Below are 26072 nucleotides of genomic sequence, written 5' to 3'. Positions count from 1 at the left end.
GTGATAGCTGAAGAGAAGTGTGAAATCGAGAAGCTGGAGCTTCTGGGTTTTGAAGTTGAGATGAAGGATTTGGGTGCATCAATGAAGATTCTAAGGATGGAAATCTTTAGAGATAGGGAGAAAAAGTTTTTCTTGTCACAGAAGGCCTACAGTATTGAAGTGTTGACAAGGTTCGTGATGTCTTCAGGTAAATCTATCAGTACTTTTGCATTGCAAATATTCATCTCACAATGTATATGGTTTAGCCTGTTGGGGCATTTTTTTCGCAAGGACATTTGATCTGCAAGAATATATGGTCTGTTGGGATATCTAACCCATTGGAGCATCTAGTTCAAAAGAGCATCTGGTCCGTTGGGGCATTTGGTCCGAAAGGATTTCTGACCCGTTGTGGCATCTGGCCCGTTGGGGCATTTGGCCCGTTGGGGTATCTGATCCATTGGGGCATCTGGTCCGTTGGAACATCTTGTCCGCTAGGACATCTGGTTGATGACGTACATCTGGTTATAGTTGAACATCTGGCCATTAATAATTACCCACAAATGCAAAAATTAATTATTTTAAAAATTATTTAACAGACAAAAAATAATTAATAAAGTTATAAGTAAAAGTGATAATCTTAAAATCCAATAAAAAAAATTAAAAAATAAAAACAATAACAAAATAATAACAAAAACCGAAAACAATGAAGTTTATGGCATGACTATTATTTTTTCTTATGTGATGCCATGATTTCAATAAATAGAAACTAGAGGGGTTAACAGGTTTATCGTCAATATATATAACGTTGACAAATTATTGTAAAAACAAAATTGATTAGTTTGTTTGTGATTAGTTAGGATGTATCTAAATCTAATTTAATTTTTTAAATTAAATTATCCAACCGTAATCGTCCGCAACCGCAAACACTCGTGGAAAAGAACTTTTGATTTTTAGCGCTAAAAAGTGGTTCGGAACAGAATAAAGCGGTTTATATAATTGTTTCGAAACGTTATCAACTTCCCACAAAGCGGTTTATATTATAAATCTCTACGGGGACATAATTGCAAACATTTCTACTGGTATTTATGGAAGAGGCAATGTTTACATTATTTTTTGGTAAAGTTTTGTTAATTAGATTAACTAAATATACTAATTATTATTTGCTTCAGTTTGGTAAACTCTTATGTGAATTAACCTAATCGACAACTGAACTGAATTATTAACTAATTAGATTAACTAAATATTATAATAATATTAAAAGTTAATATATTTAACCATTTAACCTAAATAATTAAACATAATTTTGTAAATTTTACTTATAAATGAATAGAAGAACATAACTGACAATAAAATGAAATAAAATAATATGAATCTTAATACACTATCATCAAAACCGAAAAAATACCTATGATATTTGTATAAGGTTGAAAGATAATATTATAAAATTATTAGATTACAACCTCTACATATTTATTGTGATATTTTGCTTTACGTTCAAAGATGAAGAAATTGTTAATTTAATGTCAAATGATAATTTGTTTTATGTTTTATAAATTATATTTTCGTAACCAAAGTAGAACAAAACTAAAAACTAAATCGATTGAACAGAAAAAAACACAAACAAAACCATACCAAACCGAACACAAACCAAACCAATTGCGTTTGACTTCGACTAAAATTTTCATATACCCAAACAAACCAAATCTAACCTAACCTAACAGAACCTGAATTTAAACTGAAATGCCCATTCCTAGTTGAGATACTGGCTAAAGAGACGTAGAGCCATGGAGTTAACATCACTCGAGTGTTATTCAATACTTTGATTAATGGGTACTACAAAAAAAGGTAGGATTGATTATGCATGGAGGGTTAATGATGTGATGGAGAAGAAGTGGGTTTGCGCTGATGGTTATACTTGTAACACGATTGCTAGAGGCAAAGCAGTGGTTGTTCACGATGATTGATAGAGACGTGAAGCCTAACACAATTACTAATACTAATTTGATCGATAGATACTACAAAGAAGGTAACCGTACGGAGGCAAAAAAACACATTCAAGTGATTGGCATCAAAAGAGAACATCAAACCTAATGTTGTCACTTTACAATGCGATGATCACAATGCGTAAGGCAAACATGGGAAAGTAAAGGAAGCAACAAGGGCATTGGTCTTGTTGAATCAGAAGCGTTGCTATCCACGTGAATCAACCAATGTACATTGAACTCGCCTTGGTAAGAAAGTAAAGCGGCTTGACTTTTCTTTAACCTCTAGTTAGAAGTCAAAAGAGCCAATCTTCTCCTGCCTTCAACCTTGATCTCCAAGCCTAAGAAATCGATATTTTAATCCTCTGTTTATTTCTGATTAAAAAAACATATCTTTCGACAAAATAAATAAATAGAGGCGCAAAGAGAGAGAGAGAGGAATCAACAACAACATACAAGGAAAAAAAAAGGAAAGAAGATGAGTTTTCTGGGAGGGAGACTCGCGGGAAAAGAAGCAGCCTACTTTTTCCAAGAATCCAAACACGCCGTTAACCGCATCGCCGAGAAATCTCCACCCACCGGCAAAAAGCTTCCACCTCCTTCTCCGGGGGGTATTCAACCGGACGTTCTTCCGGAGATTCTGCGCCATTCTCTTCCTCCTAGACTCTACGGCCCTCCTCCCGACCCTTCTTCCCTCTCCCAGTTCTCAAAATGGAATCTCCCGTCAGACCCAAACGCAGTCGTTTCTATTTCCCCTGACGTCTTGAATCCTCTCAGAGGCTACGTTTCTCTTCCTCAGGTCACCTTTGGCCGCAGAAGGTTCCAACTTTATCCAACTCGGGGCTTCGTAGTATCTAGAAAGATTTTGATATTTGATCCGGTTTTGGATTGCAGATGGGATATACCGGAATCTGAGAGTTCGGTTTTGGCGTCAACAGCTAATGAATTGAGAAGAGACAGATACGGAACTCCTGTTAATCCCGACAAGTTGAGAGCTGCTGGTGAAGGGCTTCAACATAGTATGTTCACTTCTCTCCTTTTTTTAATGAAAACTGGAGAGTTCTCTTTTTTTTTGGTAGTTGCTAAGCTTCATGAGTATCTTTCTGAATGTTTTTTTTATGAACAAATAATCTAAATGTTTCATTTTCAGGCTTTCAAAACTTACATCAGGCAATTTTGGTTAAGTTTTAGTACTCTGACTGTCTTTCTGTGCTGGTGCTTTATAGTTACAAAATGTTATTCCAGAGATGGTGTTTGAGGTGTATATACAAAACCAGTCTGTTAAAAGAGACCGAGATATAGTAGGACACAGATGAGTCTTTTGTCTGATTCGTAAACCGCCCTTTGATTTTCTTGTATCTGTAGTTGGAAAAGCATTTGCAGCCGCCACTGTTATCGTCTTTGGCTCAGCCACATTGGTTTTTGGAACGGCAGCCTCAAAGCTTGACATGCGTAATGTAAGTTTGCAGATGATTCTTTTGTTCATAGATAAATATTTGGGATTCACATTTTTAAATCTTATCATTTTGCTTTCTGGTAGGCTGATGACATAAGAACCAAAGGCAAAGATCTGTTTCAGCCTAACATGGAGTCAATGAAGGAAAAAGTAGAGCCCTTAAGAACTTGGGTAAATGTTAAAACCAATGCTTTGCATGTTCATCTTCTTGCCACAGAGTTGGGTCACAATCATTGATACTAACACTAAAGATTTTATAATCTCAGGCCGAAAACATGTCGAGGAAGTGGCATATTGAGAGTAACGATAGTACTATCAAGGAGAAACCAATCTTCAAGGAGCTTTCGAGGATTCTGGGACCCAAAACTTGAAAAGGATGAGACTTTGTATATTATATTGATAGAGAATTCCTGTGTAAGATGAAATAAAGTCTTGTAAAATATCAGATTGTGATGTAAGATTGTAACAAGTTTCAATGTTTGATTAAAAGTTGATGTAGTTCTGTATACCATCATAAAGTTTTAATTAGTTTGCAGTGTTTCTATAATAAATGGGATCAGGCATAAGCTAACAGATCTTGGTGGTAGTTTTAATCACTTACAAGCGTTGATGGCAATCCTCTGGATGACTCCTCTTTTCAGAACGCCATGGAATTTGTACATGAGCATCCCAGCCAGATTCCATTTTATGGTCTGCGAGGTTCTGATATAGTATTCAGCTTTAATCGCCTCTGACCCATGGAGACCGTTCAGAAATGTAAGAGCTCAAGATTAAGATGTTCCGTAATTGCGGTTTCTGCAGAAATCTTCATATCCAAGACACCGGTGGATTGTATTCCGTTGCAGTAAAATGAGTTTAGGTACCTTCTAAATTATCTAGTGTAGCTGTCCCACATAGTCCTGGTTACCTAGTGTAACTGAAAGTCATCTAGAATATGTTTAGACTTCTTTTTTCTTTTTCTTGAAACACATGTTTAGACTTCCAACTTCATTTTTTTCTTCTTGAAACACATGTTTAGACTTCATAGTCCATCAATAATCTTTGTGTCATTTAGCTTGATCTAAAATTTAGAAGCTGTTTTACATTGATATTAGTTTTAGTGTTTTATATTTGAAACAATTTAAGAAGTTTGTAATTTATTTTACATTAATCAAATTTTGTTTGAACTGATATTAGATAGGAATTAATTCATATGATTTTAAATATTCTTGTATTGATTTATTTAGTTTACATGTTTGATGGAAATCATAAAAGAAATAATTCACAACAAACTCTAACATAAATCCTTTTACAAAAAAAAAAACTCTTAACATATAATCAAATAATATACTTTTTACTAATTTTTCATATATCTTGTCGGCATCCAATTTTTAGTATTTGTTTTTAAAAAGTTAAATATATATTGACTGAGTTTTTCTATTTTTGAACTATTCATTTTCGTTTTATAAATTAGTACTAACTGAATATTATAACCCATTAGACGAAAAGTAACTATATTGGATTGGTTCGGTCGGCCGACCAAAAAAAAAAGGATTGGCTCAGTCGGAACAAAACAAAACCGATTGGTTTTACTCATGAAGCCCTAGGTTCTTAAAAGTTTCTATTTCTTTTCCTCAGTACTTTTTGTCTGCGCCCAGTTGTTCGTCTGGGAAGGAACGAATCTGAAGTTGTGGAACATGGAACCATGGTAAAACTTTCTCTGTTCGACTGTCTTTTTGCTCTTACAATCAATCCTACTTTTAACAGTTGTTGACAGTAAGCTGCAAACTCTGACTCTTAAATCTTAATATTTTCCTTGTTTGATTTTATAGTTTGAGGAAGCGATATGTTGTGAGGGAGGACAGAATCAGTTCGTTACCGGAACCTTTGATTCTGCAGATATTGTCTTTACTCCCAACAAAACTTGTCATAGCCACAAGTGTCCTCTCTAAGCGATGGCGGTCTGTTTGGAAAAAAGTACCGATTCTCCGGTTCGAATCCAAAGGGAACATACAGAAATTCGCAGAGAATGTTTCCATGTCGTTGCTTTCACATAAATCTCCGGTCTTGGAGACTCTTCATCTGAAAGTGAACGATAGATGCGAGGATGTATACATTGGAATATGGGCTGGAATTGCAGTTACACGCCATGTGCGTGAGCTCGAGCTGGATCTCGGTTATCTTTGTGGCAACCCAGTCAGGTTCCCGAGCTGCTTGTTGTGTTTTGACACACTTGAGACGTTGAAACTCAAGCACTACATTCTTCTAGATATTCCCTCTATGGTATCTCTCAAGTCCCTTAGAACTCTTCACCTTCATTCTGTGGTGTACAAAGACAGTGAATCGGTTCGTAACCTTTTCGCTAGCTGCCTTAATCTTGAACATTTGGTCGTCCAACGAGGTTTCCACTATAATGATGGAGTGAGATTCGTTATTGAGTCTCCATCTCTCAAGACATTATTGGTTTCTGGCGGCGAGACTTATGGAAAACAGAATGGGGGCTATGTGATAAACGTTCCGTCTTTGCAACACTTGACTATTCAAATGTTAAAAGGTTATGAGTATTGTCTGATTGAGAACGCGCCTGAGCTAGTAGACGCGAATATTATAAATGTTTCTCATACAACCAATGAGACTATTATGGGGTCTCTCAAGTCAGCCAAACGTCTTTCCCTGGACTTATCACCTTTGCAGGTAACTTTGCCGGGTTGAATTATTTGTTGTTGTTCCCTTTACTAATAAGTGTCTCATGATAATAGATTGCATATCCTACTGGAATGGTCTTCCATCAGCTGGTATCTCTTGAGATGTATACACATAAAGTGGCGTGGTGGAATCTACTTGCGCTCATGCTTGATAGCTCTCCTAAACTACAAGTTCTGAAGCTTATTGACGTAAGCCATTTTATTATTTGTTAGGTAACTAATGTTGATGGTCTCTCGTTGGGGCTAATTTTGAAGATATACACACTGCATTTTCCCTTGTGTAGCGTTCGTCTCATCAGCCAAAGCTGGTTTCTGACAAGAAAGATATGCCCCCCGGGAAATGGAATCAACCAGAGAATGTCCCTGAATGTTTGTCGTCTCATCTCGAGACATTTGTATGGACAAGACCTGATTGGATAAGAGAAGAGGAGAAAGAAGTGGCTAGATACATTCTAAGCAATGCACAACAGTTGAAGAAGGCAACTTTCATCATCGATCCCATTGAACCGAAAAGGCTTTTCAGGTTAGCAAAAAGACGAGAGATGCTCAACGAATTGCCTGCTGTGATCATGGCTTCCAAGTCATGCAACCTTGTTGTTGAATCTGAATGATTTTATATGTATCACTCTTTTTTATCGCATACGTTTGCGGTGTTTAGATGGATTTATATTGGTTTTGAATATGTTTTATTGCAAAACTTTTGGTGGAGACCTCAGCATCCTTTTTCTCAACTTCACAACATGCATATATTTTAAAGGGTGTGAGAGAGAGTCTCTCGGGTGTTTCTCTTGTAAACAGTGATCTTGCAATACAAACCGTACTCTTTTATTATTCTCAGATTGTTCTTCCTTTTTGATAAAGATAACCACATAATATAACACGACATATGTTAATATTTTGTAACTAAGAAGAGTTTAGTTAATCTAATCTCACATTAGTCATTTCAGCAAATTTTGAGAACTTAAACCTAAAGTGGAATTGAATCACACCTGAGTTATCTATACACGTCATGTTTGTGATATCACATTTTAAAGCGAAGCACATTCTAACGTTTTTACTTCAAATTTGTTCTCAAATTATTAGTGTAATTGTAATCTAATACAAAGAAGCAATATAAGGGCTACAAAAGACCAAGACATCGTCAAGAGTAACCTTACTTTCATCTCCAAAGATAGATTCCTTCCCATCTTTCCTCTTAGCGTATGACAGACCCAGTCTTGATTTAGCCATCCTCAAATCACCAATCCCTGAGTTCGTATCCGGACCCGCAAACCCGCCCATCACGGGCGCTAAAGGAGGTCCAATAAGAAGTCCGTCAGCTCCAAACTGAGGCCCTCCGCGTGCATAATCAAACAGAGCCGCTCCACTTCCTCCAACCTTAGGAAGTACGATTGGTTCATCGCTATCGTCGAGCCAATAGAAGAGGAAAGCGTCGAATGTATCGTAATAATCATCAGTGCTTCGATAGCCTTCAGGGCTAAACCCGCCGAACTTGAAGGACATGTCGTTGGTGTAAGCTATGATTACACATGGACCTTGGAAATCGCAACGTTCGTGGAACTTTGTAGCACTAAACCCATCGATGCTTGCTTTGTAGCAACATTTCAATTCTCTTCCTAACGATTAAAAAGAATTTCAGATAAAAACAAGCTTATTCACACGGATTCAACGAGTCTTATAGAATGAAAAATGCATTATATATATATATATTACCCTTTAGGAAGGTCTTGTTTACCAACGAAAGAGAGAAAGGAAGTTGGACGTCGTCATGGTAGACCAGTTTCTGCGGCGACCGGGGATTGTCTATTTTCTCGCCAGAGTTCCAACCAAATAAACTGTTGTAAGGACTTCTCTTCAAGATCTTGAAAGAATGAATTGGGTTTGAGATGGCACACGAAGCCATTTCTTGCAAATAACGGCCACAAGAACAAAACTAGACAAAGTAAGCGTTCATGATTGCGGTAATCTAGAACTTGTGGTTGTCATTTGTTTTTACTGACAAGTGTCGGTTCGACCAAACCAAACTTAAAACCATAATCGTAGTCACGATTTAAACAAACCAAACCATTTCAAGTTTTTACTTATTTGTTTCCTTCTACTCTAATTGAAGATAACCTTTAACAAGATTAGGTCGAAAAAGTTTCCATCACGATCACAATTTTTTTTTTTTGTACATCGTAGAAAACCTTTTTCCAAATAAAATAAAATACCAAGTATAAAAAGCTTTGCCGAAGAAGCTAAGCATTTATTTTTTTTGAACTTGCAAAGTAAAACCTGAAGTTGTGGTGATGCTCTCTTTAAATCCCAAAGAGAAGCTATCTCAGTTTTCACGAGGTTGCTCCAAAGATATGGATTCGCTGCTGAACCACAGCTCTGCAGCAAGGACAAGTGACTTTGCCTCCGCCACCGTTGTTGCTCGAGAAGAAATTATCGCTGCAACTACCACACACTACTTGATGCGCACACGGAAGAAACACCACCGAGACTTCATCTTTCATACAGATTATGCATTCCCTATCATTGTTTGCTTCACTCTCATAAGACCCTTCAAGCCTATCTAGTTCTTCAAGCAGCTTAGCTATGTTTTCTCCTTGAGATCTTTCGGGTTCCCAAACATTGCTGGATAAGTGGCTTGAGTCAGTATCTGAAGAGGCTTTGAGCCGAGACAGCTCTTGCTCAAGCCTTTGGTGATCGTCTTTGTGCCGTTGGAAGTCTAGTTCGATCTTTAACCTGAGAGTCTCCAGCTTTCTCTTGTTGTGTGCCTCAGCTGCTTCTTTTGAGCGTTGTTCTTCCTCCACTTGTGCCAGAGCTTGCTCCTTGGCTTTCTGTTCCTCTACCCTTTTCGCCTGCCAATAACATATTAATCTAAACGTAAAGAGAATTCGATAGACTAACTAATGTTTCAAATAGAGAATGTACCCACAGCTTAGAGAGAGATAAACCTATCTCATGAATCTTATTAAGAGGCATAACAAATCCTTTAGCCAGGTTTCAAACTGATTCTCCCAAAGATGGTATTCATATCACATACCCCTAGCCAAAAAGAAATGTGGGAGATGCAGACTATACCTCTTGAATGATCTTTGACATTAATTTGGCATAAGTAACGACCTACCATCTAAAGACAGTACAATATTGGTAACTAGATGCACCCCTCAAGTGAGAGTTGTAACGATCTAGAGAGAACTGAAAACTACCGTACCTCAATTTCCTTTTCATCCTGTGTTATCTGAGCTAATGACTTATAAAGGGCTTTGATCTTTTCTTTCTCAGCTGTAATCTCATCCTGCAGCTTCAACTTCTGCTTCTCCCATGCCAAAAGCTTCTTCATGCACTTCTTCTCCTTCTTTGATTCTTCCGTGCACGCTTTAATTGATTCTGATGCACTTAACTTGAGACCCTCCCTCTCTGCTCGGATCTCTGCATTTTGATTCTCAAGCGTTCTTACAATTGCATTAGCTGTGTCACGCTGACAGGTAGCTTTTCTAACAGCGTTTTCCAACTCGGACAATCTTTTCACGGTCGATTCGTCAACAGCTTGTTTCCCCTTTTTCAACATCTGGATACTTTCTCTCTCGCTGTTCAGTGATTTGAGCTCGGTGAGTTCATCGCTGACCTTTTGGGCAGCTTGCATTGCCTTCTTCTGAGCCCACTCTTTCCTTTCCTTCAACTTCTTCTCGAGATCCTTGACCTGATGAAGCAGTGTGACTATCACACCATCCTTATCATCCTCACCAACAGATTCCAGATTATCATCAAGGTTCAGGTCACGAAACTTCTCCAACACCGAACCGACACTTTCTTCACTCTCCACATGTGTAGGATCGGCCCCCTCACCGCTAGTTCCATCATCTATCTTCTTCTGCTTCATACTAGCACGAAACCCAGCAGCAAAGGCAGCGACATTCCGCTTCAACAAGGACTTCATGGTTGGAGAAAGATTAAACCTCCTGGGACACTCGATCTCCCTCTGCAATTTCAACTCAGCATTGTTCATAGAAAACCCTTTACCAGAAAACTCAGGCCCTCCTCCGTTCCCAAAATCCCAACCTCCATGGAAACGGCACAAGGCAGGCGCCATAAAACCAGCAAGATCTAAGGTACCTTCTCCATGGCTATCTTCCTTAGCACAACAGGTTCCCCTGTTTGGAAGATCCATAGTACTCGCCTTACCAACATGAAGCTCACTCATCAACAAACACCACATAGCATCACCTTTACTGAAACTAGGTCTGACTTGTTGCAGCAAATAAACCATACCATCAAGGGAATACTCCTCCAAATCTCTCAAATCGGTAAAACCAGTCTCTGACTGATCACCGTTGCTGCTGCTGCTGCTATTCAAATACGACAAAGAGTTATTCACAATGTTCTTCAAAACATCAGATTCACCATAGCAGTGGCCGTTACTCAAAACGGCTCTCATGGCCACGCTTTCCTCACAGCCCAAATCAATGAGCTTGGAGACAGCTTGGTCGTACAGAAACTCCAAATGTTTGAGCAAGATCTCCTGGAGATTCTCCTCCGTGCAGTAACCCCACACGCTCTCCTCGAAACCAGTCCCGCTATGGACGCAACAGGCCCCCGAGGTGGAGCCAGTGAGACCTGGGTGATACACAAGGTTCTTCAGGCTCGACTCAACGATGGATTTCGACAGAGCAACCCTATCCAGATCGAGCTCGGGTTTGTACGCGGGTCGGATCTTCCGTGCCGCTCTCACGTGCTTATCTCTTACCGTACAACCCATCTCCTTCCTCTATCTGCATCAATTGAAAAAAAAAAAACAGATAGATTCGAAAATTGGATGGTTACCAACCACAGACATGACCAGATTCAATTATCAGAAATAGATGGATCGTAAACGAAGATTCGACGATGGAGCTGCAGAGATTCGAAGAAACTTACTGATCGGCGATGGCTCGGCTGAGAAGATGAGAGAGAGGCAAAAGGTTACGCTGAGAGAAACTTTGTTCGGTTTCTTACATTTCTGGCGGCGTAAGCGGTGCCACTTTATATATTCGTGGGCCTTAGCCCATTCAGTGACCGAATTTATTTGGCCCAAAACATGCAGACTAAACACGACACCGGTTCATCTTATCTTATCCAATCCAAATTGATAAATCCCGATGAGGAACCTTTAGTTCATGTGTAATTTACAACAGTGTCATTTCCTATGTGTCACCACCACCACAACCTCTCTCACCAATAATAGTCAAAAACTTTTAATTTACTAGCCTAATTACAACAACTACCATTAGTCATTATATGCTATAAGCTTTTTTTTTATTGACTAACCAAAAATACAATATCTACGATTAATGTTTTCGTATTATTATTTTCCATGTTATATTACACAGATTATTAATCAATACAAATTAGAATTACTCATCGATGAATCACTGATATTTGAGTAGGTCTATCATATGGTTTTAGGAGCATGAAAAATACAACTTCTAACTTTAAGGCTGACATGTACTAATTCAAAATATTATTTAAAAATCATTATAAAACTTAGTGGCTTGATATCATCAAACGATCCAACATCATTATTGTCCATGTATTATTTACATGTATATTAGTAATATAGCGTTCGACATAGTAATTGTTAACTCACTTATAGTAATTAGTCAAAATTTCTGATTTTGGTCTCTTTGTTTGTTTGTATAGAGTTGTCTCCCTTCAATGTATCTGTTTTTTTTTTTTGATAAATTGATTCACCAGTCTGCAAAAGTGATATTCAAGAATAAAAGCTTAAGATTTTACAATCAATTGAAGACGATTAGTTAATGATTCACCAAACCAATTTTATGTATGAACATTTTCTTCAATTTTTGTTACCATACAATAGTCATTGAATATTGAGATGTGAATTCATCAATATTGTCTAACCTAATTTTTTTAATAGTATAATAAGAGAATTGTGTTCGCTGTTTGATTATTTGAATTACAGTTTTCACAAACATCACATTTCGAGATGATAATAAACAAATGCATAGACCATATATATTGCTTTGAATTCTTTCACGAAATTTTAATTATTCTTTATTTTTAATTGGTGTTGGCCTTGTGGCCAATTTTTGTAGAGAATATGCAACATATTTCATTTTATTACCTTGACAAATCTCTTGATTTTTCAGTGAGTGAATGAACACGTGAGTTCTCTACGACTTTACGATCCACTGTGGTGTATGGGAGACTTAGGCGATTATATCATAATGTGAATCTTCTGGATTTTCTTTCATTAACAGATTCTATTTGATTGCATCTATATAAGAATGATGAAATCACGAAATAAATTCCGGAAACTTTTCCAATATATGACTTTGGTTATATTTATCAAATGTTACATATGTGTACTTATTTTCATCCTCAGTTACATACTGAGTATCATATCTGCGAAACGTATATGTCTATGAAACTCAGTACATTTCTTTTAGAATTCAGAGAATACAGACCCTTGCTTATTTAAAATTTTGGTCCATTTGGCAACGATAAAGTTGGCCTTACCAATTCCTTCAATCAATTATGCAAGATCTGATATCTTATTGACAATAATTTTTATATTTTTTATTTTATAGATATATTTATTTTGTTTCATAATAGTGCGTGTTGTTCCACTATCAGATGTACAAAATTCTCGAGTCTGCTTATTGGATTTTGTACTAGCATTTAGATCCAATCTTGTAAATATCATAGACATCAATAAAGAAAAACGTGAAATCCATTCATAAATAACATACAGGCTCCGCTTGGTGACAAGTAGTATTAACATTGAGTTGTAATATGTTTTATGATTTGGTGTAATTTGCAGTAAAATTTATGTGGTAAAAACTGTAGATTTATGTAGTATGTTCGCAGTAAAAATATAAGTTACCATTTTCACTAAAATAAATGACTGGTAACATTTTTGATGTACAAGTTGCAGTATACTTTTATATAATTTAAAATAACTAAAATATAAATAATAAGTAATTATTAGGAAATAAATAATAATTAAAATAGTTAAACAATCATTACCCATTATTATGTATGCAATTTTAATAATTCATAAATAAGCTACATAATGTATTATTTTCAAATTTTATAATTATTAACAATATAATATATGCTAATATAAATAATAAAATAACTTACATAATTATCAATAAATTCAATTAAAAATTTAAAATTAATAGTAAAAATAATGTGCATTTCAAATCATATTTTAAATTTCATTCAGTATGTTTAATTATGCATTATCAAATATATATATGCAAAAATAAGCCATGCAATCATGTTTTACAGTTTTTTAAATAAAAATTGGTTTTGGGGTAAATCAAACCGTTTATTTTTCATGATATCTTGAGAATAAATTATCAACTTATAACAAAATTAAAGTAAATTTTATATAGAACTGGTATAGATAATAACTAATTACTACTCCTACCATTTAAATATTAACGATATATTACATAGTACGTATTATAATGTCAGATTTAAGTTTAATCATGTATTTATTATAGTTAGTAGTGATGTACCATAAAATAACCTAATAGGTTTTAGAATATATAGTTATGTTAGTCATCTCTAAAGTCACTATCATATAGAACGGCTATAAATAAAGGAAATAATACTAATTACGCTGACAAAAAATACTAATTACTACTCCACTCCTATCATTAAATGCTAACTCAACCTTAAAACATGAGATTTTCTTTGATGTTGAGTTAACTTTTGAGTTAGCAATTTTATAAAGGAAGTAACTCAAAATTATACAGCAATCATAACACATATTAACTCAAACTTAAAATCAAAATTTTTAAATTAATGCATGATTGGTAACATTTTTGAGTTACAATCCTAAATCAAACTAAATCAATTCTAACTCATGTCACCAATCAATAATTATACATTTAGGTGATGTTAAAAAAACATTAGTCACTTAGAACTTATAAACATAATAATTATACATGGAAATACTAGACTATTCAGTAGTCTCTTTACAAATTTTCCGGTTCTCTTCAGGAGTGGTCTAGTCGAGCTCATTTTCAAAATCAGGAAATTCAAGGTTTGATGTCCCCTAAAAATCTAAATTTTATTATATGATTAATGTGATTGTTTAATTTTTTTAATAATATAAATTAAAAAATGATAGAAGATACATAAATTGTTATCAAATATTTATTATTCAAAATTATTAGTTGTCATATATATCTTAGTCACATTAGATAATTCTTTAGCTTCTATGTAAGGAAGGAGTAAAGAACATTTAGTACATTAATAATTAATTTTATGGTTAATTTAATAAAACTACAGTATATGTTTAAATGAACCAACTTATTCCTCTAAAAAATATATGAATTATTATGGTGATGACCATGGTATACCTCAAATGTTGTAATGTGGCTCAAATAATATATAAGAGATAAGCGGTAATAATATGGTGGACCAAAAAAAACATTGTAACAACTTAGCACGAGATAATATGGCTGCTAGTGGGAAATAAATAATATTACGCTTCAGAACACATCTAAGGAATAAGTTTCAAATTTAAAATCCATTTAAATTGAAGATAGTCAAAAACCAAATAACTTCAATACAAACTCTTTCATTCAATAACAAAATGCCTATAAACATTATTTTTACCAATTTAAATGAACTGAAAATAGATAATTGAGTTTACTTTTGAAAAACAAACTCAACACTTAGAATTCATACTTTTAAGGTTTAAAAAAAAATCTAAAACACATCATTTCCTTATTTTCTTATAAACTAGATTGAAATTCTTAAACAGCATTTTTGAAGACGTTTTTAAATGTAGTTTGTTTAAATGAGTGTTTTTACACCTGAAAGTCAGTTTGGGATTACAGTCCAATTTTTTTTATTAACAATTTTTTTAAACACTGGATAATTATGCTATTACAACTATGAGAAATATTACAGATGATTCTACAGCAGACAATTCTACCTGACGTATGAGGATTTGTGCCTGACTGCATCACATGAGCTGCCCTATGAGATCCATGCTTGACGGTACTCTTTGCGCCATGCTGCAGATCTCTTGTAAATCTTTTCTCTTTTAATTCACATAATTACGCCTTCTCCAAAAATTGAAATCCACACCTCTTAGTGTAGAAGCATTAATGAACCCTTGGTCAAACCACTGAACCAAAATGACTTCCACAACAATTATTTTGATTAAGGGAGGAAACAGATACATGAAATCTTTAAAGGGACATAAGTAGAACTGCCATATTTCGATCTTCATGAGTTGGCAGCATAAGTAAAAATGTTAGGCACTCATAAAATATTTAGAATTGTCGATTATAGAATCGTATACACAATAATTTGTATAATACATAATATAATAATAAATCTATATTAAAACTCAATTTAGAGAGTGTTACTGGTTGTATAAGTTCAGTTCAAAACTAATAAATTGTAAGTAAATCAGATTTTAACTTTTAATTCATTTTACAATTCAAGATATAAGATTTACCTAGACATTTTAATCTATCTCAATTTATTTATTAATTCAACATCATATCATTTGATTTATATAATCTTCTTACGAATATTTATTAATACAAACATTATAAATTTAAAGGCCAGCATCATAAATTATTATTTTATGCTTTTAATCAATTATCATATGAGCAAAGCTTAAGTAGCTTAAAACTAATCCAGGTAATTACTGTCACCAGTTAAAATTTGGCAATGACCAAAAGTAAGTTGAATAGGTGAAGTGTAAACCCATCCTCTACTGGCTCACATAGATTTTCTGATACATCATATTCATGAGATTATAAGCTAATTTAAATAGTCAAATTAAATTAGGAGAAGAAGTAACTTCAACCACGTTTTAGAGAGAAAAAAAAGTAATTTTAATGAGAACCAGGAGACAATAGTGGAAAGACAACAGTGAGAATCAGTGCCGTGCGAAGGTTTTTGGAGGCCCGAGACGAGTTAAAAAAAAATTACATGATATTTTTTTTGAAAATATTTCTATTTAAATTTGAATTATATAAAAATTTGTTTTTTTAAAACATATATATATATATAACACTAAAAAGTTTTGATTTATTACCTAAACATTTTTTAATTTTATGCACCAGACTTTTATAAACTAAAAACCAAACTCTATATTCTTAGCGTTTTGGATTGAAATATTGGTCGCTGTTAAAAAGCCAAATATTAGCGTTTAAATTAAATACAATAAACTATATATTCAAAATATTATAAATTTTTAATCAAATTCTATAAATATATAAAATAAATTTAACTCATAATATATACAAAGAAGACAAATGTGGATCAAATATTTGCAGTTAATTTGAAGTAGAATCTTTATAGTTTTCTATAAAATATAGTAAAATTGATCATAAATTAATTATTTTAAACAAAAGTCAAATTTAGAATCAGATAATAATAAAAATCTAACTAAGAGAATACATTAACTACCATTTAAAAAAAATTTGTAATTAGGGGCCCTAAAAATTTTACAAAATTTGGGGGCCCTAGACAAATGTCTTTTTCAATATGCTGTAAGCACGGCTTTGGTGAGAATTAATGAGAGAGGATTAAGAGGAGGTTTGACTACCTAACAGTAGCTAATTCAATAAACCTTTTGACAAATTAAACACATAGGCCAGAGCTAAAAACATAGTTACTAACAAATGCAAACTTTTGAATATTGAAAATTTGTAAATGTTGTTAACTGATGGATGGATAGTAATATACATGTTTCGTTTTATTTTCTAAACTTTAACTTTTTATGACTAAAACATTATTTTTGAATAACAACACAATATTTGAGAATTATATTATTATTTTTAAAATAACTTTAAACCTATTTTATTTTATTAACTTATAATTAGTTATGTAATATAATAATAAATATAAAGTTGTTAATATAAAATTTGTTGTTAATTATATAATAAATTATCGATAAATATTCGTTAGAGTAAAACATATTTTACATAATAATATATAATATTTTGCATAATAGTAATAATATTTTACATAATAATATATAATAATTTACGTAATAATATACAATATTTGATATAATACTTATTAATTTTGGATAATAACACTTAAAACCTTTGTGAAGAAAGTTTGGATAAAAAGACAATAAACAATATTTAACATAATAATATATAATAATTTTAGAAAATAACAAAATAAATAATATTTTCAGATTATTATAATATGATAAATATATGGGCAATTGTCAATAATAGCACCTTTTGAAGTTTATGTCTCAAAAATAGCACTAGAAGGAGAAAGTCAGAAAAATGACATTCATTAAATGGTAAAATATCCCTAATACCCTTGGTTTAAAATTAAATAAACAAACAAAAATAAATAAAAATAAATAAAAACTGAAAAAAAGAAATTTTTTTATAGTTTCAGATTATATGTTTTCAGATTCGAAATTTTTATAATTCTTTTTTGAAATTTTTTTTTCGAAATTTTTTTTTTATTATTTTTTTCAATTTTTTTATAATTTAAAAATACTTTTTTTCTATTTTTAAATTTCTATTTTTTTATTTTAGTATTTATTTTTTTATAAAATTTTAAACCCTAATTCCAAAACCCCACCCCTTAACTCTAAACCCTAAAGTTTTGATTAATTAACCTAAGAGGTATAAATGTATATTTACCTCTTTAATGAAACCTATTTTTGTGACTTTGAGCCTTGAGTGCTACTTTGGGAACAAAAACTTGGTTTGGTGCTATCCTAGTTTTTTTCTCTAAATATATCTGACTGATAATTAAATATAATTAATAAATTTATTAGTGATAATAACAACTATAGCCGCTCTAACTTTTGACGTGAGAGCCCAGAGACAGAAAATCATTTCGCAAATAATAATATAGATTGAACTTTATTGTAAGAAAATTCTAATTTAAAATGTAATATCAAAATTTTAAGAACCCTATTAAATATACATAGAACTAAAATCTGGGTTTGGTGAAAAGATGAGAGTTGTATTTAATTTATGAAGAAGGTTATGATTTGTGTTTGAAAAATAAAATGTGATAAAGGTTGAACTTTATAAGATATTTCTTTATGCTTTTCCTTGTGGAAAAAGATTGTTTGGTCAAATAATGATAAAATCATTTTTCTCAGGAGGTGAATGTTAGGTTTTAATGAGACCACAAACTTTTTCACAACAACGTAAATCTATACTGTACTAAAATGAAGATATCCTTATCATATAGCTATGCCACATATTTCAAAATAATTAACCAATCATATTCTTTTTTTTTACACATCAGACGGGCCTCAACATGTGGGCTTCGTCCTGCTTCTGCTGTTTACGTTTGGGCCTGTTTTTTTTCAATCACCAGCCATAGAGGACCTGTGTGTACCTCTGCTGTTCTTTGTCGTCGTCGCGTACGAGGCGCTGTAGCTCCTGAAGTCTCCGGTTCTTGGACCGCCGTGGTAAGGCTGGATCTGCATCCCTCCATCTCCATACGGTGTTCAAACCAGGTTGACTTCTACATAATATCAAATACATCTATTCCAATATCTATCTCCCTCTTCACATCTCCTTCCGCTCCTCTCTACTCCAATGAACCACGCCGTGTCTGCATCTATCCGACTCGCACATTCGGTCTCTGTATCGTGTTCCATTTGCTATGTATTGGTTTCTCATCAGTTTTATTTTCTGATTGTTTTGTGTTTTGATTCTTCTGTAGAGAAACGAAAAGCAGGATATGAAGAAGCTGTGGTGTGGTGTGGAGATGTCAAAGGAAGGTAGCGGTGGTGGTGGTAATGGAGCCGAGCAAGAAGAAGAAGAAGAGAAAGGCGGAGAAGAAGAGAAGACAGAGATGCGAGGAGGATGGAGTCGGAAGATGACGACGGCTGCGTAGATTAGGTTTAGGTTTTGGTTTATTAGTTTTGGTTTAGTTAGGTGTTGGTTTAATCTATTTTAGTTTTTGGTTTAATGTATTCTGGTTTATTAAAATTTTTATCCTGGTTTAGTTTTATACTTAATTGTAATCTAATTTTAATTAATAAATAAAATTTCATTTATAATTAAAAGTTAATTTTCGTTTTTTAATATTTTTTTATTAATTAATTTTAATTAGTTAATTTTAACTATTTTATTTTAAATTACAGCATTATATTTATGTCATTATAAAATATTTTACAACACTACAAAACAGCTATGAAAAATTACATAATAGCCGACAACAATATTTACACATTTCAGGACAATGGAAAAAAATGATGGTTTTTTTTTGGTAAGAATGTAAAATTATTATACCAGCTTTTAAAATTTTTGACAAAAGAAAAAGGAGAACAAGGAACAGAAAACATAAACATAAATTTAAACACAAACTTAAACTAGACAATTGGGGACAGAAAATACAGACTGAAGAGCTATCCGAAGACTTGACTTAGAAAGCACGAACCACTTGCCGCAAAGAGAAGAGCCGCAGTTAAACCGAGAGCTAGAACCCGGTATAATTGGCCGCCCCGATGATCTACTCTTTAAGATTCGGCCCCACCAAGAACAGCTTGCAGAAGGCTTACTAAGCACCCACCTACACAAAGAGACAACACCAGCAGAGGCCAAGCACACCCGCAAAGACTAGACCAAGCTTTATTTGGAAAGAATGGCCTCCGAAGCTAGCCACAAGCCATGGACCGATACCAAGAAGTTAGAGAAAGCACGCACCACCTGGAAGGGAGGACAGGAAGCAGCCCTAGATCATGCTCCTGAAGCTAGCTGTCTCAACGCGCAACGCCACCAAAAACGAGAGTTGTGGTTGACAAGACCGACAACAAACCTCCTCTCACGCGCCCACAGCAGAGAACCCACAGTAGAGCTTACCAGATCTGAACCTGAGCAACCGAAGAGGCCAAACGAGAGCTTGACTGTCTGACCCTAAGACACTCGCCGCCGAAACCTAAGAAACAAGCACAGGAACACCGAACCCCCGCAGTCTCAGAAATCCCAGGCACATATGCAGATCGAGAGAGTTAACTCCCCCACGCCGAGAAGAAGGGACAGGGGAGCCAGGGGAAGGGAGGATATCCACTTCCAAAGACCAGATCTGACACCAGATCGAAAGCCTCCGCCACCGAGCCCATCCAAAGAAACCCCTCAGCATAACCGACCTCCGAGCTTCTCCGAGACTCCGAGCCAAACTCACCAGAACAGAACCGCGGTGGTGAGGACCTAGAGCATCAGGAAAGGAAACACAGAGGGAGGGCTGTAGAGAGACGAGACGGAGAAAATAAATTGAAAGAGGGTGGTGGGGGGGGGGGGGAGGGGGTGACCGGAGGCGAAGAAACTCCGACCACCCAAATGGTAGATCTAGGTTTTTTTTTTCTTTGAGATGGAAGAGAGGTTTTTTAAAGAGAGAAGGAAGCGTCTTTTCAAATGATAAACACACAAGTTTAATGTAAAGGTGACTGAGCACAATCTATCTAGTAGGACATGAGTGATAACAGAACACCATCTATTCCAGGACACGAAAGTCCTGTCTCCATTTGCTCCACCATCTATACCAGAACCAATAGCATATCCAATTATTGGCTTCTCATCTTTGCGAAGACTGCATGGTTCAACAAACTTATTTGTTTTCACTTTTCAGTATTTTTGGTTATGTTTGACTCTTCCTTCTCAAATTGCTTATTTCATACTTTTGCATTTACTTTGGAAACAGTTTGGTTTTTAAAACCTTTATAGTAGTACGTTATAATATCAAATAAACTTTGCTCCCATATATTTAATAATAGGCATCATATAATTAACATCTGCATGAGTTTCACATTAAAAGCATGCAACTACAATTTTTTAGTTTTAATTACCGGGTCCAAATTAGTTCAAACAAGTAATATTTTTTGACACAACTAACGCCAAATATTAAAAGAGTCAACACACAATTATCTTTCATATATTTTTTTCAATATCAACATTGAAACAAAACTTAATTAAACATATCAAATAAATTCTTAATATTATTTACAGATTTAAATCCTAAACATAATATATTTAAACCCATTTTCCGCGCGTAGCGCGGACAAAGACTCTAGTTTAGATAATAAGCAATGATTATAAATCTGAATTGTAAAATGTCAGATTTTGATATAGTGTATATATGAGATTATACTCAAAACTATTTTCATATTTTCAAGTTAGTTAAATTATAATAATCTATCAAATATTTATTACATAACTTTTCAAAAAGTTATATTCAAATATTTTAAAAACACTTAATGAAAAAGAGTATAAAGAAAAATCAATAACATTAGATTAAAAATATTTTGTTAAAATTTTCTAAATATAATAACCAATAATACTAGATTTTAATATAACAAATTTAAAACTAATCACTGAAAAGATATTGATTATGGAACCTAAGATAATTAAACTTGAAATTCACTATTGAATAACATTCTCTCTAGTAGATCTTTTATATATAAAATAATAATATTTGAAAACTACATATAGGAATAGAAAAACAGAAATAAACACAATAAAATATAGCTATGATTTCAGTTCATACAATTTATGTGTTAATCTGATAACAGATTATCTGATTATTATATAGCATAATTCATATTATTTTTTTTCAAATTTCGGTCTGACACTATGGTGGCCCTTTAAAAAAAGAGTTCGCACTATATCACTAAGTGCATTTCTACCAGAATTGATAAAAAACATTTTTGTTAAACAAATAGTAAAATAGGAAATTTTTTCAAATAATATTTTTTATGTTTTTATCACAAAAATAATCTTCAATAAAAATGATCAAAATGTCCACTTTTTATTTTGAAAATTTAAATTTAAATTTTTTATTTTTTAAAATTTGAAACCCTATCTTCAAAACCCTACCCTTTAATTATAAACCTCAATTCTAGATTAGCTAATCCTATAATATAAAAGGGTTTTGCAAAATTGACCTACAACTTAAAGTCAAACACAAAACTAACCTCTTTTTTTTTTTAAATTGGTTTTGCCCTATTCACCCCACAAGTTCATATAATTTACGAAAATGCCATCAATTTTTTTTTCTTTTCGAAAATGACATTTTTACTCTCTCACCCTCATCATCTTCAAGTAATTACAAGATTGTCACTGTCATCAATACCACAACCACCATGAACAACCAATTTGAAGCTCTTAATGCTCCCAAAATCGATTTACCCTTCTTCTTTTTTCATTCTTGTGAACTAAACACAACATATCTCTCACTTTCTCTCCACAACAAGCTAAAAAAACCCAAGATTTTGATTCTAAAAATTTTATGGTTCATAGAGTCATAGAAGCTAACGATTATGGGTGGGTGACTTTCGTTTGTGATTCTGTGTGCTTGGAGAAGCCTTATGTATGCTAAGGAACTTATCTCACCAATTTAAGGTATGACATCGAGTTTTTTTCCAGATCTGTTCGTCAGATGACTTACTTGGGAAGTTGTCTGGCTGTAGACGACTTACCTGGAAGTCGTCTGGCTGTAGACGACTTACCTGGAAGTCGTCTGGCTGTAGACGACTTACCTGGAAGTCGTCTGGTCAACGCAGAGGTTATTTTTGCAATTGACTTTGAAATCTGTAACCTGAGACGACTGAAAGTTAAGTCGTCTACTATTGTTTGGTTTCAAAAAAAATTCCAAAGAACCTAGACGACTTACATTTCAGTCGTCATAGGTTAGTTTTGCATTTGACTGGATAATTTCAGAAGTTTGACTTCCCCAGACGACTTACATTTCAGTCGTCTGGCGAAAATTAAAATAATAATATTTTTTTTAAAGTAAACGACTTACAATTAAGTAGTCATAGGATAGTTTTGCAATTGAAAAAAAAAACTTCAAGATTTATTATACACAGACGACTTATAATTCAGTCGTCCACCAGACGACTTAATTGTAAGTCGTCCAGGATTTTTTTCCGAGATTCTGGTCAAACCTCGTAAATCCTGGACGACTTACATTTCAGTCGTCTCGTGGACGACTGAATTATAAGTCGTCTGTATATAATTAAATCTTGAAGTTTTTTTTTCAATTGCAAAACTAACCTATGACGACTTAACTGTAAGTCGTCTACTTTTAAAAAATATTATTATTTTAATTTTAACTAGACGACTGAAATGTAAGTCGTCCAAAAAGTCAAACTTCTGAAATAATCCAGTCAAATGCAAAACTAACCTCTGACGACTGAAATGTAAGTCGTCTAGCTTTTTTGGAGTTTTTTTTTTAACCAAACAATAGTAGACGACTTAACTTTCAGTCGTCCGAAATAACAGATTTCAAAGTCAATTGCAAAAATAACCTCTGCGTTGACCAGACGACATATAGTTTAGTCGTCTAGACAACTTAGATTGAAGTCGTCCGCGTCTTCTCCACTAGTTTTTAAGTCTTCTACGTTAGTTTTTGAATAACTTGTATTTTTAAGAGTGATAAGTAACTTCAAGATATGTAAAACTCATATTTACAAAATATGTTCTCTCCCTTAGTTTTACTAAATTTGACTAAGTTTTTTAATGCAAACTTATAAAAAATATGATATGCTTTGATTAGTTACTATTGTTTGTTTCCATCTCTTAAGTATTATTGTTATAGAAAATAATGATGACTATTGTTATGAGTTGGAAGAAGGGTAAAATGCTTCTTAAAATGTTGTATCAATATGAAGCTACCAACATTCTTGTTTATTAAGATGAGAAAAAGGCTATTGAAGTTTATTATTGCATATGAGAGATCCAAAGATAAGAAAAATGCTACTGAAGTCTATTATTTCATTGATTTGTAAATGTGTAAACACATTGTTAGCACATTTAATACATCTTGGAAAACATTATTACTGATTTTACAAACAATTCACAACTAAAAGAGTATACATGCAATTCACAAAACAGACCACAAACAAAACTATTATAGATCATTCATCTACAAAGACAAGCTTGGATTCCACTTGAGTAGACAAGACCAGACGACTTCTAAGAAGTCCAGACGACTTCCAGGAAGTTCAAACGACTTTGTCAGAAGACTTTTAGGAAGTTCAGACGACTTCCAGACGACTTTACAGGAAGTCCAGATGACTTTTAGGAAGTCCAGACGACTTCTAGACGACTTCCAGACGACTAACACGTAAGTCGTCCCAGAAGTCTTCCAGATCTGAAAAACCTGCATATTAAATCCAGATTTGAAAAACCTGCATATTCAAAAACGTTCAAATGGCTTAAAAACAGAAAAAAATGAGTGAAAGATTAGATAAATCTACCTTTACAGAACACACAAAAATACATATCTAAAAATAATAGATCTACCTTTAAATTAGTGGAAGATGAGTACCATCTAATTAGAAACCTGCAATAAAAAATAGATTAGTAAGAAAGACATGAGACAAAATTGAAAAATTCATATAAAGTTTGGTGTTTTCAAGTCAAAGAGATTAGAGTGGGTTTGAAGAGTTTTAGTTTGGGAAAAAAGTAAGAACTTTATACAACAAGAAGTTACGAAATGAAGAAAAATCAGACATAAGAACTTACCAAAACGCTCAGAAAAATCCAGACGACTTCCTAAAAGTCCAGACGACTTCCTGGAAGTCCAGACGACTTTGTCAGAAGACTTCCAAGAAGTCCAGACGACTTTCAGACGACTTCCAGACGACTAACAGGTAAGTCGTCCCAGAAGTCTTCCAGATCTGAAAAACCTGCACATCAAATCCAAATCTGAAAAACCTGCATATCAAAAAACGTTCAAATGACTTAAAAATAGAGAAAATGAGTGGAAGATTAGATAAATCTACATTTATAGAACACACAAAAATACATATCTAAAATTAATAGATCTACCTCTAAATTAGTGGAAGATGAGTACCATTTGATTAAAAACCTGCAAAAGAGATAGATTAGTAAGAAATACATGAGACAAAACTGAAAAATTCATATAAAGTTTGGTGTTTTCAAGTCAAAGAGATTAGAGAGAGGTTGGAGAGTTTTAGAATGATAAACATTACATTTTTGTTGCAGCCATTTGAGAGGAGGATAGAGAATGTGTAAATTTTTCTTTATATATGGAGACAAAAAATCCAATTAGGTTAAATATTTTTGACTCAGACGACTTCCTGGACGACTTACATTTCAGTCGTCTGGTGAAGAAATTAAAACAGACGACTTACATGTAAGTCGTCCAGAAGAGTTTAATATTTTTAGCGGGAAATTAAATATTTTTAGCGGGAAACTAAAATAGAAGACTTTCCAGACGACTTACAAGTAAGACGTCTGGTTTAAATTATTTAAGCGGGAAAATAATTTTTTTAAAAAATTTTAGGCGGGAATATTTGGACGACTTACATGTAAGTCGTCTGTTTTAATTTCTTCACCAGACGACTGAAATGTAAGTCGTCCGAGTAAAATGATCCGGTTAGGTTAAAACGTACATTGGTAAAATATAAGGTTCGGTACGATGTGCACGACTGAAATATACGTCGTCCGGGTAAATTATTCAACAGACGACTGAAATATAAGTCGTCCACACCCTAAACATAACCCCTAAACTTAATTATCTAATTAAACACTTCATAAAACCAAATCAAACTTGAAAAATGTTTACTATACACAGAAATAAACACATATAGGTGAAAACTAATTTTTGAAAAAAACATTTTAGTTTTCCAAAATCTAACCCTAACAATATTATACAATACTACAACATATGTTTGCCAAACTCCTAAACCAAAGTATTTCATGATTCACTACTTCCACTCATTTATCTTCAAAACAAATCAATTTTATCATATCTTAATTTATATCAGTTAAAACTGTTTATAATTACTTGATTTTTATTTTTTACGCATCAAAATATTTTTTTACAAGATTTATAAATTATTTTTAAAATAAACTGGTACCAGACGACTTACACTTCAGTCGTCCAAACGACTTCCAACATCTCAGACGACTCAGACGATTTACTGGGGCTATATTCGTAAAAATGGCTTCTGTTTTTTTTTTGTCATAAGGGGCTGAG

At 33.5% G+C, this 26072-nt stretch overlaps 5 protein-coding genes across 9 annotated transcripts; 3 read left to right on the top strand and 2 right to left on the bottom strand.

Annotated features, from left to right (window-relative positions):
* Positions 1–2357: 2357 nt before the first annotated feature.
* Positions 2358–3968, top strand: BNAA09G24300D. Its single transcript, XM_013806834.3, has 5 exons — positions 2358–2780; positions 2856–2980; positions 3327–3418; positions 3502–3588; positions 3684–3968. Exons 1-5 carry the CDS (start codon positions 2440–2442, stop codon positions 3786–3788), a joined length of 750 nt encoding a protein of 249 aa, XP_013662288.1. The 5' UTR covers positions 2358–2439; the 3' UTR covers positions 3789–3968.
* Positions 3969–4894: 926 nt separating this feature from the next.
* LOC106367125 (F-box/FBD/LRR-repeat protein At3g51530) lies at positions 4895–6816 on the top strand. The gene is made up of 4 exons (XM_013806833.3): positions 4895–5104; positions 5229–6090; positions 6156–6290; positions 6386–6816. Exons 1-4 carry the CDS (start codon positions 5094–5096, stop codon positions 6710–6712), a joined length of 1335 nt encoding a protein of 444 aa, XP_013662287.2. The 5' UTR covers positions 4895–5093; the 3' UTR covers positions 6713–6816.
* A 311-nt stretch (positions 6817–7127) lies between these two features.
* Positions 7128–8056, bottom strand: LOC106367123. The gene is made up of 2 exons (XM_013806832.3): positions 7815–8056; positions 7128–7717 (listed from the first exon to the last, which is right to left on the bottom strand). The coding sequence occupies exons 1-2, from the start codon at positions 8002–8004 to the stop codon at positions 7197–7199; spliced, it is 711 nt and encodes a 236-aa protein (XP_013662286.2). The 5' UTR covers positions 8005–8056; the 3' UTR covers positions 7128–7196.
* A 161-nt stretch (positions 8057–8217) lies between these two features.
* On the bottom strand, positions 8218–11133 carry LOC106361637 (MND1-interacting protein 1-like). Of its 4 annotated transcripts, none has more exons than XM_048739032.1 (3): positions 11007–11132; positions 9304–10861; positions 8218–8947 (listed from the first exon to the last, which is right to left on the bottom strand). In XM_048739032.1, exons 2-3 carry the CDS (start codon positions 10846–10848, stop codon positions 8429–8431), a joined length of 2064 nt encoding a protein of 687 aa, XP_048594989.1. In that variant the 5' UTR covers positions 10849–10861; positions 11007–11132; the 3' UTR covers positions 8218–8428. The 4 variants fall into 4 exon arrangements, with proteins under 4 accessions (XP_048594989.1, XP_022546633.2, XP_048594990.1 ...); XM_048739033.1 differs by having other exon boundaries at positions 8856–9219; positions 11007–11133; XM_022690912.2 differs by having other exon boundaries at positions 9304–11053.
* A 6675-nt stretch (positions 11134–17808) lies between these two features.
* Positions 17809–19134, top strand: LOC125577586. 2 transcript variants are annotated; one of them, XR_007315998.1, is made up of 2 exons: positions 17809–18703; positions 18789–19134. XR_007315998.1 is itself a non-coding variant. In XM_048739031.1 (2 exons), the coding sequence occupies exons 1-2, from the start codon at positions 18286–18288 to the stop codon at positions 18960–18962; spliced, it is 468 nt and encodes a 155-aa protein (XP_048594988.1). In that variant the 5' UTR covers positions 18271–18285; the 3' UTR covers positions 18963–19134. The 2 variants fall into 2 exon arrangements, 1 of the variants encoding a protein (XP_048594988.1); XM_048739031.1 differs by having other exon boundaries at positions 18271–18579.
* The last annotated feature ends 6938 nt before the right edge of the window (positions 19135–26072 follow it).

This window comes from Brassica napus, chromosome A9, assembly GCF_020379485.1.
Source record: "Brassica napus cultivar Da-Ae chromosome A9, Da-Ae, whole genome shotgun sequence".
Classification (NCBI taxonomy): Eukaryota; Viridiplantae; Streptophyta; class Magnoliopsida; order Brassicales; family Brassicaceae; genus Brassica; species Brassica napus.
The sequence above is the reverse complement of the archived record's forward strand: the minus strand, read 5'-3'. Positions and strand labels throughout refer to the sequence as shown.

Coding starts and splice junctions, on each gene's coding strand:
- BNAA09G24300D (XM_013806834.3), top strand. CDS start 2,440: ATGAGTTTTCTGGGAGGGAGACTCGCGGGAAAAGAAGCAGCCTACTTT. Junction 2,981..3,326: donor TGGTGAAGGGCTTCAACATA/GTATGTTCACTT, acceptor TTGTATCTGTAG/TTGGAAAAGCATTTGCAGCC. Junction 3,419..3,501: donor CAAAGCTTGACATGCGTAAT/GTAAGTTTGCAG, acceptor GCTTTCTGGTAG/GCTGATGACATAAGAACCAA.
- LOC106367125 (XM_013806833.3), top strand. Junction 6,091..6,155: donor TGGACTTATCACCTTTGCAG/GTAACTTTGCCG, acceptor TCATGATAATAG/ATTGCATATCCTACTGGAAT. Junction 6,291..6,385: donor AAGTTCTGAAGCTTATTGAC/GTAAGCCATTTT, acceptor TCCCTTGTGTAG/CGTTCGTCTCATCAGCCAAA.
- LOC106367123 (XM_013806832.3), bottom strand. CDS start 8,004: ATGGCTTCGTGTGCCATCTCAAACCCAATTCATTCTTTCAAGATCTTG. Junction 7,718..7,814: donor AAACAAGACCTTCCTAAAGG/GTAATATATATA, acceptor TTTAATCGTTAG/GAAGAGAATTGAAATGTTGC.
- LOC106361637 (XM_048739032.1), bottom strand. CDS start 10,848: ATGGGTTGTACGGTAAGAGATAAGCACGTGAGAGCGGCACGGAAGATC. Junction 8,948..9,303: donor AGGATGAAAAGGAAATTGAG/GTACGGTAGTTT, acceptor TGTTATTGGCAG/GCGAAAAGGGTAGAGGAACA.
- LOC125577586 (XM_048739031.1), top strand. CDS start 18,286: ATGAAGATATCCTTATCATATAGCTATGCCACATATTTCAAAATAATT. Junction 18,580..18,788: donor CCATACGGTGTTCAAACCAG/GTTGACTTCTAC, acceptor ATTCTTCTGTAG/AGAAACGAAAAGCAGGATAT.